Source organism: Tursiops truncatus, chromosome 20 (genome assembly GCF_011762595.2).
Source record: "Tursiops truncatus isolate mTurTru1 chromosome 20, mTurTru1.mat.Y, whole genome shotgun sequence".
In the NCBI taxonomy this organism is placed as follows: domain Eukaryota; kingdom Metazoa; phylum Chordata; class Mammalia; order Artiodactyla; family Delphinidae; genus Tursiops; species Tursiops truncatus.
Genome location: NC_047053.1, coordinates 12,853,224 through 12,865,489, shown reverse-complemented (window position 1 = coordinate 12,865,489; position 12,266 = coordinate 12,853,224). Strand labels below are relative to the sequence as shown.

General features: G+C 40.1%; 1 protein-coding gene across 3 annotated transcripts in view; it reads left to right on the top strand.

Moving 5' to 3' along the window:
• RPA1 (replication protein A1) overlaps positions 1-12,266 on the top strand; it is a 53,324-nt gene that overhangs the window by 25,187 nt on the left and 15,871 nt on the right. For all 3 annotated transcript variants that reach the window (XM_004320861.4, XM_033848230.2, XM_019926918.2), the window contains one exon: positions 9,905-9,997. In XM_004320861.4, the coding sequence (XP_004320909.1) occupies positions 9,905-9,997 (93 nt within the window). The remainder of the gene's footprint in view (positions 1-9,904; positions 9,998-12,266) is intronic.

The window sequence follows — 12,266 nt, the reverse complement described above, 5'->3', positions numbered from 1 at the left end:
ATTTACTTACTAGATTACCGGTTTATTACAAAGGCTATAACTCAGGAACAGTGAGGTAGAAGGGCAGGCATAAGGTGAGGTATGGGGAAAGGGGTGCAGAGCTTCCATGCCCTCAGGGTGTGCCATCTGCCTTGGACCTTCATGTGTTCACCAACAGAGGCTCCCCAAATCCTGCCCTTTGGGGTTTTTATGGAGGCTTCCTTACTTGGGCATGATTGATTGAATCATTGGTAATTAGTTCGACCTCCAGCCCCTCTAGCAGTTATTTTGAATATCTTAGTCTTTAATGTCGGCCTCCCAAAAGGGGAAGAAGAGAAAAATGAAATGGGAAGAAAGAGTGCCAGCCCTTTAAATCCCTGGAAGGCACTGCATCAGAGGGCTTAGGGCTTGCAACGCTGGAGGAAGCAACCGCAGTGGTCACTGTCTCTTTGCACCTCTGTGATCAGAAGGAGCATTCACAGCACAGATCCCCAGTATATGGAGGACAGGGTCCTTTCTGCCCACCTCAGCTCCAGAAACTGTGTGCAGGCTGCTCCAGGAACAGGTCCACTGCTGTGTGCCACATGGCTGAGGGGTGGGGAATGGGTAGCTGTTACTGTGCTAAGGGCTGGTATTGGTGGAAATTCACCAACCAAGCCTTCCTTTGAAGTTGCAAGCCTTCTATAGACTTCTGAATTCAAAGTAGTTACAACAGACGAATTCTGCCAGGGCAGTTGTAGTCTAGGTTGAGAGAGAGATTCCTGGTGCTTCCTACTCTGCTGTCTTTCCAGAATCCTTTCAACAGTGATTATCTCTTGATAATAACTTTTATTTTCTTGTGAAAATATATAGGAAAGCCCAATGAAATCAGAAAAATTTAATTACTTTAAACAAGAGAGACAATAATAGTTTAGAAAAAAAGTCAAAGAATCATCAAATCACTGACTCGAGAAAGCTTGTCTGCCCCTCCATCAAGTCAAATAAACATAAAATTAGAGGGAATTACCTGGTGGTCCAGTGGTTAGGAATCCATGCTCTCACTGCTGAGGGCCCGGGTTCAATCTCTGGTCTGGGAACTAGGATCCCACAAGCCGTGCGGCACGGCCAAAAAAAAAAAAATTAGAGCCTCATTGTTCACCAAGATAAATTCCAGATTTGTTTAAAAAGTTAAAAAATGAAACCATTAAAAATAAAACTAGGGACCTCCCTGGTGGTGCAGTGGTTAAGAATCCACCTGCCAATTCAGGGAACACGGGTTCGATCCCTGGTCCAGCAACATCCCACATGCCGTGGAGCAACTAAGCCCGTGCTTCACAACTACTGAGCCTGCACTCCAGAGCCCATGAGCCACAACTACTGAAGCCCGCGCGCCTAAAGCCCGTGCTCTGCAACAAGAGAAGCCACTGCAATGAGAAGCCCGCACGCAGCAATGAAGACCCAACGCAGCCAAACATAATTTTAAAAAAATAAATAAATAAAGAGAATGGGGGGCTTCACTGGTGGTGCAGCTGGTAAGACTCTGCGCTCCCAATGCCGGGGGCCCAGGTTCGATCCCTGGTCGGGGAACTAGATCTCACATGCATGCCGCAACTAAGGCATCCCCATGCTGCAACTAAGGAGTCTACATGCCGCAATGAAGATCCTGCATGCTGCAACTAAGACCTGGCACAGCCAAAATAAATAAATAAAAATAAAATAAATATTTTAAAGAAATAAAAGAGAATGGGGCTCTATAAATGGATTGGAATAATTCACAATATTTGATTACATTAAAATTTAAAATTTTGCATGTTAGAAATAGAAAGGTGTGCAAACATAAACTAGGATAAAATAGTTACAAAAGATAAGTCTGACAAAGTGTTAGTCTTTAATATTTACTAAATTTTTTACAAGGGAAAATTTTTTTATATTTATTATTATTATTATTGATACTATTTTTTTCAAGGAAAAATTCTCCAGTAGGAAAGCAGGCATTGGATGAGAAGAAACACTTCACAGTAGAAGGAAAACAAATGGCCAATACATAAGAAAAAATATTAACCCTTACTGGTCATTTTTGTCTTGTTCCTTTAACTATTACGTCTTGTTCCTTTAAGTATTATATTATGTTAGCTGTAGGTTTTTCATCGATTCTTTTTATCACTATGAGGAACTTTACTTCTATTCCTCGGTTGCTGAGAGTTTTTATCAGGAATAAAAGGTGAATTTTGTCAAATTTTTTTCTGTGTCTGTTGATGATCATATCGTTTTTCTTTTTTCATTGGTTAATTACATTCATTAATTTTTGAATGCTAAACCAATCTATGATTTCTGGGGTACGTATTATGTCATGATCTCTTTCTACTTTTTATGTATTGTTGGATTTGATTTGCTAAATCAAGCAAATCCACTTGATGTGATTTTGTTTAGAATTTTTTTTTTTTTTTAAAGAAGATGTTGGGGGTAGGAGTTTATTAATTTATTTATTTTTGCTGTGTTGGGTCTTCGTTTCTGTGCGAGGACTTTCTCTAGTTGTGGCAAGCGGGGGCCACTCTTCATCGCGGTGCGCAGGCCACTCTTCATCGCGGTGCACGGGCCTCTCACTATCGCGGCCTCTCTTGTTACGGAGCACAGGCTCCAGATGTGCAGGCTCAGTAGTTGTGGCTCACGGGCCCAGTTGCTCCGCGGCATGTGGGATCCTCCCAGACCAGGGCTTGAACCCATGTCCCCTGCATTAGCAGGCAAACTCCCAACCACTGCGCCACCAGGGAAGCCCTGTTTAGAATTTTTACATCTATATTATGAGGGGTATTGGTCTGTAATTTTGTCATACCTTGTCTAATTTTGGTATCATAGTAATCCTGGCCTCAGAGAATGAATTAGAAAGTGTTCCCTCTTAAATTTTATGCAAGAGTTTATGTGGAATTGGTATTAATTCTTCCTTAAATATTCCGTAGAGTTTACCAGTGAAACCATCTGGCGCTGATACAGATATATTTTTTTATGGAACGGCTTTAAACTACAAATGCAGTTTCTGTAACAGATACATAGTCATTCACATTGATTGTGTGTTGCAAGAAATCTGACCACGTTATTTAAGTTGTTGAATTTATTGGCCTATATCAAAGTAAATAGAATAAATGTTCCAATTAAAAGACAGAAACTATTAGATTGGATAAAATAAATATAGTCCCTTATTATCCTTTCAGCGTCTGTAGAAACTGTGGTGATGTCGCCTCTTTTAGACCTGATATTGGTGATTTGTGTCTTTTTTTTCCTGATAAGTCTGACTAGGGGTTTATCAATTTTATGGACCTTTTCAAAGAATGAAGCTTTTGCTTTCCATTGTATATATAGACCACATCTTTTTTTTTTAATTAATTTTTTTTTTTTACTTTTGGCTGTGTTGGGTCTTCATTGCTGTGCACAGGCTTTCTCTAGTTGTGGCGAGCAGGGGCTACTCTTTGTTGCAGTACGCGGGCTTCTCATTGCAGTGGCTTCTCTTGTTGCGGAGCACAAGCTCTAGGCACATAGGCTTCAGTACTTGTGACACACGGGCTCAGTAGTTGTGGCTTGTGGGCTCTAGAGTGCAGGCTCAGTAGTTGTGGCACATGGGCTTAGTTGCTCCATGGCATATGGGATCTTCCCAGACCAGGGCTCGAACCCATGTCCCCTGAATTGGCAGGTGGATTCTTAACCACTGTGCCACCGGGAAAGTCCCTTCAGGTGGTTTTTTGTTTTGTTTGTTTGTTTGTTTGTTTGTTTTGTGGCCATGCCATGCAGCTGCAGGATCTTAGTTCCCCGACCAGGGATTGAACCTGGGCCCCCTACAGTGGAAGCCTGGAGTCCTAACCACTGGACCACCAGGGAATTCCCCCTTCAGGTGGTTCTTAATGAAAATATAACCAAATACATAAATTATATATTTTCATTCATAATCCACTTTGCTTACACCAAAGGCAGGATACTATGTACACTATCCTGTCTCTTTTTTTTATCCTGTTGTGTTTTTTAAAAATTTCGGCCTAGAGATATTTTCATAAATATACTTAGAGATCTTCCTTATTTTTATTTATTTTTTTAACAGTATAGAGTGTTCTGTTGTGTGACTATTCCATAGTTTAAGCAGCCCTTTATTGATGGGCACTTGGGTGTTTCCATACTCTGGCTATTAAAACAGTGCTGCAGCAGATAGCTTTATACATATGCAGGTACATGGTCAGAGGGGATTTGATTGCCAGAGGTGAGATTGTTGGATCAATGGATAAATGCCTTTGTGGTAGGTAGATATGCTTGGGTTCCCTCCATAGCATAGTATCATTTTGCATTCCAGCAGTATGTGAAAATACTGGTTTCTTCACAGCTATGCCAACAGAGTATGTTGCTAATCTTTTGATTTTTTTTACCAATCTGATAGATGAAAACTCGCATCTCAAGGTAGTGTTTAATTTGTATTCTGAGCAAGGTTAGCATCCTTTTAAATATTTAAGGGCTTTTTATTCTCTGTGAACTGTTGTGTTGTCCATTTTTCTTGTGGGTTGTGTATCTTTTCTTCTCAATTTTTAAGAGAGTTCTTTAAGAAAAAATAGAGGAATTAGTCCTCTGTCTCTGATATGAATTACAACGTCTTTCTGACTTTGCTTATGGGTTTTTTTTGCTATGCAGCAGTTTACTTTTGTTTTTATGAAGTTGAATTTTCCAGTTCTTCTGGTTTTTTTATGACTTTGGGGTTTTGAGCCATAGTTAGAAAGGTCTTCCTCACTGAGCTATAAAGGTATTCACCTATGTTTTATTCTAGTACTTGTGCAGTTTCATTGTTTGTATTTAAATCATCCATGCTGCTTCTCTCTTACAGTTGTGATGTCTTGATTTGTGGTGTTTTGGGCTTCACTTTCACATACTTTGAATTTGTCTTTTTCCCCTAGTTTCACTAAAGATGCAGTCTGTATGTGGGATGTTTGTTTATGGGACGGGTACTCATTCTTCTTGTTGCTCTCTGATTTTTAGAAGTGGGAAGGTTTTGGAGTAGGTCATCACCATGCTTCTTCCAGAAATGAAACATTCTAGATTTAATTTTTACCTACACCAAACATAATAATTTGGTGTTTTAAATTGGAAAGGGAAAGCTGGAGGCTATTCAGGTAGAATTCTAAAATATTAAATTGGAACATCACAATTGTTTTGCATTAGTAAAACTTTGTTAAAATGAGCACGTTGGTTATCTTATTCTCAGCTTTTAGGAAGGAGAGTCAAGACAAAGTGATACTTAGCATCTCTATGAAATCTTCCGATGCCGTAGGGGTGAGGGAGAGATGATTATGCTCAGCTTAGCACCTTTGGCCAGATTTCTTACATTTTTTATGTTGTATTTAATTGAATGGTTGCTTTGGATGTTTTGCCTTTCAGGGGCAAAAGTATTTGAGGTAAAGATGGGATGAAAGGGTTAAAAGATGCTTACCACTTGAGGTCAGAACTATACAACTATGGAAAACACTCCTTTGTCTCAATACCCAGTTCCTCTGGCTCTTCCCTTTCTTCAGGGTCTGTTAAAGTGCAGAGGGATGAGACAGAATTTTGCTGTTAAGGAGTATTTGCTATTGAATTTCATTGTAACCGGATCAATAACAACATTGTTACTTGGGCCATCATGAAAGTAGTTTTGTCATAGTAACTACTACCTTATGGGTGTATTTGACAGAAATGGTTTCTAATTGTCTATTGGAAAGCAAGGGGACTGTTATTAGTGGATAGAGAACTAAAGTTAGATTTGTATCCTCCTAGCACCTAACCCAGACCTGTGACGTATCAGATGACCTGACTCACTAGACCCAGCCCAGAAATAGGCAGAGGAATTCCAAAATGTGCATTGAAATTGTCTCATGGTACTAGTACCACATTAAGTAAAGATACTTACAGAATTTTCAAAATGTGACAAGTAAAATTTCAAACACAGTTCATTTTTCATACAGTATTGGGTTGGATGGCTTTAAATCTCCCACATTTACCATTATATATTTTTTAATCAGTATGTATATTAGTTCTATGAACGTACACTATTTCTAACCACAGTATTATACTTAGACTTAAATTTCTTAACTTGTTGCTTAGCTATTAGTATCACTTATTATTGAAAGATACTAGCTGGAATTTTTTTCAGCCTAACTCTGTCCATTTTCTGCCAATAAGAAATTGTAATTATTGGATTGACTCTTCCTTAAATTCTTCGTGGTGGTTGTTAAGAAAGTAATTGTTGGTAGAAATTGAGTTTTTTGTTACTCTGTATACTCTGTTGTCTGTTGGCTGATTTTTCTTAGCTGGTGGCTCACTTACTATTATAATGATAATAAAAGTGATAGGTGTGAGTGCAAGTAACTTGAGGAGCTGGAGTCTGCTTTTAAATATCCTATATCCCTCCCAGGTCAGAGCCGGTGATAGGAAGCTAGCATACAGCGAAAAGGTCTAAGAATTATGACCTTGATCCACCTTATTGGAATGATTTGGTTTGCAGGTGACATAAAACTGAAGATTATCAGAAGTTGAATATCTGTATTACTGCTTTGGGGTATAATTTTAATTCTCAGGAAGATGATTATTTAGTTGTGTACTGATGTCTTTTACGTCTTCCAGTCATTGGTTGTATTGCAGTGCATTAAATTGAAGGGCACTTGTTGCTATTTAGAATGCACCAACGTTCTTGCCATCCATTTGGCTTGGGAATGTCTCCTGTCTCTTGTGCCAGATTTACAAATGTGGTCCAAAGCAGGAATTAGGGATTGCTCTAATAAATGGATTAGTAGCTTTTCCTAACTACCAGATATTGTGGTTATTAGTTATGTTTTATATAATTAGAGTTCTGGCTTCCAGAATTGGTTGCTTAGGATTAAAAATTAACTGGATGGTGGTGAAGTTGAATAGATCTAGTCAGACAAACCTGGGTTCGAGATTAGGTTCTATCTCTTCCTGTGTGACTCTGGGCAAGTTCCTTGACCTCTTAAACCCACTTTTTTTCATCTGTTAAATGAGTACAGTAATGCTATCTATATATATTTTATATAGAGAGCTAAAGAGTAAATGGAATAATGCACTTAACCTTGTACCTGGTACATAGTAAGCATTCAGAAAATTGTAGCTATTATGAACATGTCTATTACAGGGCCTAATTGGAGTCTTGTTAAATATACTATTTTCATTGACTCTAAGAATCCAATGATTATAAAACTATACCATTATATTATGTACTACTAAAAAGAAATTATAGCATTAATTTTAATCCATATGTTAAAATGTTTAAAAATATTGATCTTGCAATAGGTAAATAGATAAGTTACATTTTAAAAAATTGTGGTAAAGTACACATAACATAAAATTGACATCTTAGTCATTTTTTAAGTGTTGTATCGTTCAGTGACGTTCAGTACAGCCATTGTTGTGCAACCGCCACCACCATCCACCTCCAGAGCTCTTCCATCACCCCAAACTGAAACTCTGCACCCATTAAACAGTCGCTCCCCACTCCCACCAGTCCCTGGTAACCACCGTTCTACTAGAGATACCTCATAAAGGTTAGTTACATTTTGATGGAAATGAATGTAAGAGATCAGCAAGATCCTGTGACCATGTCCTGTTCAGCAAGATACTTGGAGAAGCGGGCGTGGAGAGGAGGAAGGGACTTGAGAGTGTAGATGTGTTTGAGACAGTGGGAGGGGGAGGAACTAGGGTGGAGTATAGCAGGGATTTGTGTATCTTCATGGTTCTATCTTTGAATGTTTAAATCTTTTGGTTCATTTGAATAAAATTTCATGAAGCAGGTAAAAATACAGATTAAGGGACTTCCCTGGTGGCACAGTGGTGAAGAATCCGCCTGCCAATGCAGGGGACACGGGTTTGAGCCCTGTTCAGGGAAGATCCCACATGCTGTGGAGCAGCTAGGCCCGTGCGCCACAGCTGCTGAGCCTGTGCTCTAGAGCCTGCGAACCACAACTCCTGAGCCCGGGAGCCACAACTACTGAGCCCATGTGCCACAACTACTGAAGCCCACGCCCTCTAGGGCCTGTGTGCCTCAACTGCTGAGCCCCTGTGCTGCAACTACTGAAGCCCATGCTCCTAGAGAGCCCGTGCTCCGCAACAAGAGAAGCCACCCGGGGTTCCCTAGTGGCGCAGTGGTTGAGAGTCTGCCTGCCGATGCAGGGGATACGGGTTCGTGCCCCGGTCCGGGAAGATCCCACATGCCGCGGAGCAGCTGGCCCCGTGAGCCATGGCCGCTGAGCCTGCGTGTCCAGAGCCTGTGCTCCACAACGGGAAAGGCCACAACAGTGAGAGGCCCGCGTACCGCAAAAAAAAAAAAAAAGAGAGAAGCTACCGCAATGAGAAGCCACCGCACTGCAACAAGGAGTAGCCCCCGCTTGCTGCAACTAGAGAAAGCCTGTGCGCAGCAATGAAGACCCAACGCAGCCAAAAAAAAAAAAAAAAATTACAGATTAATTTTTTTCCAACCACTTGGCCTCAATACTGTTTACTGAGCAACTCATCTTTTCCCTACTAATTTAAAAAAAGGTTCACTGTAGAATTTCAGAATGTTCCTTCATGAGACACATTGTCAAAGGAGAACAGTCCTCCCAAGCAATCTCGTATGACACTCTGTAAATTCAGAGGTAATGGAAAAGCTAAAACGTAAACACAAAAATTCATTGTCAGTAACCTTGGCTCTTTTTTCCCTGTAGATGAGGCCTCTCAGTTTTTCTCTCTGTAGGAAGAACTAAATAATCAGTTATGTTTAACCCTTTTAATTTGATGCTAAATTAATTTTACTCTTTAAAGGCACTGTTAACTCCCATTTAGTTGTACCAGTTAAGAGTAACTTTGGCAGGAGGCAAGGAAATCAGTGTGCAGTGTGCCCATGTGAGTTAGGGCCTTGGAAAACCCAGCAGGAATAAACTCAGTGGTGGAAGAAGCAGAGGCAAGGCGGCAGGCAGGGAGCTTTTCCAGGGCTGCTCACCATGTCTGTTCTAAGGGCTCTCTAGGACATGTTTTGAGCTGCACTTGTGTGCTGCAAGCACTCTTAGTGAGCAGCCCGGATTGGGTTGACGTCTACTTTTAGTGCCAATCACAAAGGCAACATCAAATTCCATAAATCTATGATTTTTTTAAAATTAAGTGTATTTTTGCAATTTTAACATTCTTCAGTTTCATAAACATTTGTAGAAGGGGTGAGGGGCAAATAAATACTCTGATGGTGTGGCATTTCTTATTTTATGCTTGAGAGACATGTTCGTTTCCCCTCCTTTTCCTTTTAATCTTACTGTCTCCCCGCCACAGCTGCTTCTGAACTCCATCCTCATCTCTCCTGCTGTGACAGTTCACTAGCCTTCACAGTACCGAAGGCGCTTTCAACTCTTATTTTCCACCAACTGTCAGTTGCAAAATAAGGTTGCTTTGTTTGGGAAGGAAAGGGTAGAATCCTTTCTGAATGTCTTCTTTCCCTTTGAAGCAGGAGCACTTCAGAGACAATTGAACTGCTTTTAGGTTTTTGTTACCACCCAGCTTTTTCTTCTGATAGATCCTGCCGTGAACACAGTTCTGTTGATAACATCGATTTGTTGCTATGGAAATAGTGGTAATGTCACAGATTCAGCTCAGTGACTTTACTTCAGGTTCAGGTGGGAGAAATGGGCAAGGCTTTAGGGGAGAACCTCATTAAAACCAAAAGCTATCAATTATAAGCAGGTGAGAGGTAAATGGAGCCAACCTTTTAGGTAATGAAAACATAAGTGTGAACCCCTAGCACATTCGCTGCATGCAGTTGAGTGCCCCAGCATGAATTCCAACCCACAAGAGTCTTTGACAAAATCACAAATTTACACTTTCTCAGAGTATTTCTTCTACTTAAGTTTAAGTCTCTTAACCCAAATTACTTGCACTAAAATGGTCTTTCTCTTTTGATCACCAGGACAAGGACAGCAGCCAGCAGTTCCTCCTCCAGTCTCAGCAGCCAGTCCACCAGCCAGCAGGCCCCAGCAACAGAATGGGAGCTCGGGAGTGGGTAAGGCTGCCACGTGAGGATGCACGCCGATTGTGTGTGTCAGGCTTTCGAATGATGGTTTGAAATTTAATCTGAGACTAAAGGGAGTTTTCAGAATGCTGTTCATGACAGTTGCTTCTTGCAAAGAATAATTCCAATTCTTCCTGGAATTATTGTAAAGTGTGTGATTGAAAAAATGATTAAAGACTGTCTTTTAAAGATACTTAATATGCTTTTTTAAAAAAAATCAAAATTATACACTGTTCTTTGTTAACAGTTTATCTGGTAGTTTCTCAGTTACACCCTCTTGACTTTGTGAATTACATACCTTTTAAATTCTCACCTTTTAACTCTTTAGGATCTGCTTATTAAATTTGGCTTGTCTGTCTCCAGGTTTCCCATCGGGGCTCTTGTGGGTATTTATCTTAGCTTGAAGACAGCATCATTTATGTTGGTCATAGGTCCTGCTTCTCTGTCTCACGGATGAGAAATAGTTTCTTCTTTTTAACTTTCTCTTCAGCGCGTCCTGAGAGGCTGTAATGGAATCATCTTGTTTACTTTCTGGCCTCTGCTTTAGGAACCTCCTCATGTGGGATGTCGCCATTGAAAATGATGATTTGTAGAGTTTGGTTGGAATTTATTTTTAGAGTTTCTTTTTTCTGTCCCAGCTTCACATACACCACCTATTCCCCTCCCCTCAACTATTAGTCTCTATTTCTCAATGCTAAGATTCTAAGAAAAGCAGGGTTAAGACGTCACTAATGTTTCTCTGAAACTTGCAGGACATAAGTCTTTTTCCCCATTAGTCTTTGATGTTTTTATCCACCTTGCAAGAGCTAGCTATCTTCTATCCATCTCCCGTTCTAAGTGGATCTATTTATACAGAACTCTCAAATTAGGTACTGTTGGAGGGGGGGTGGTAGAATAGCTTATCTAAAATGGTAAAGACCCTAAAAGTTACTTCCTTAGGCTAGAATACAAATAGTATGTTATTCTTCTTCCCACCCCCCACCCCTACGGGTGTATCTTTCCAGTTGTCTATCTTTGGCTTATATTGAGATTGATTTTAAAAAATCAGTTAACATTCCCTAAACACATAACTGGGTGCTGAAAGGAAGAGGACTGGAAGTGTATGGAGGGGAGGCTGCCTGCCAGCATGAAAACTGGATGTGTGTGTGTTTTATAGAATTGTGTATTGTATACTAGGTATGTATATAGACGCACACATAAATATTCTACATAGAGTATCATAAATATATCATAAATATCAGAGTATGTGTGCTTCCTTGTGTCACCTTGAGGTAACTGTTACTGTTGTGTGTGTAGTCGTTTCTTGACTCCCCAGTTAGAAGAGAAAATTTGAAGATCTGGGACCGTGTACGTATATCTTTTACTAAGTGCTACAAATGCCTAGAATAGTGCAGTACGGGCTGTGGAAACTCGATAAATAAATGCCAAGTAATGGAAGATTTACATTTCTAGCCAGATGCCATTCTGAAGAAATGTTTTGATATAGAATATATGAAATCATTGGACTAAATTATCTTTTCTGAATTTGGAGGTTGAAGCTTTATAGAAACAGCGTGCATGTAAAAGATTTCATCTGCTTCCAGGCTTTACGTAACTACATATCCTTCCCAAGTGCAAGACAGCTTCTTAGGCTTGGATAAAGGAGTCAAGAAGGGGTCACGAAAGCCAGCCACCTACTTGTCTTGAACCGAGAACTGATTCTTGCCCTTTGCTCCCAACTAAACCCAATCCCGTAAACTTCATTCTAGACTTTCCGTGCCTGTAAGACCAGTTGAGAACTGGGAGTTTTCTGGGGATGTTTTGAGGCGATATATTTATGATAGGTATCCTTCACCTCGAATGGTTCACCCACTGTGTCCCTTAATTCCTAGCATTTCCTTTTGCTTTTTCTCTTATGCAACTAGTGACTTGTCATCAGTTTTACCAGTCAAGAAGGTTGATTTTCTTTCTCTGACCCATTATCCTGCCTGTTGATAACACGGGAAAAGTTTAAGAGGGTTGACCTCCGAAATAGCAGTGTCTGGATTCATTACCATTATTATCTCGACCTCAGGGTGTAAGTCAGCAGATACAGTCGTGAACATCTGTGTGCCCAGCCTTCTTCCTAGATCTGCCTCTAGCCTCCTGTTTCAGTCTCTGTTTGATGTCCAAATCTCTTGATTATTTAAAAGGAAAAACTTTGTCTCTCATCTTGTATGATGTCACTAGTAATTGAGAGTTCTTGCAAAACTTACTATAAAATTTAAATAAAATAATGATT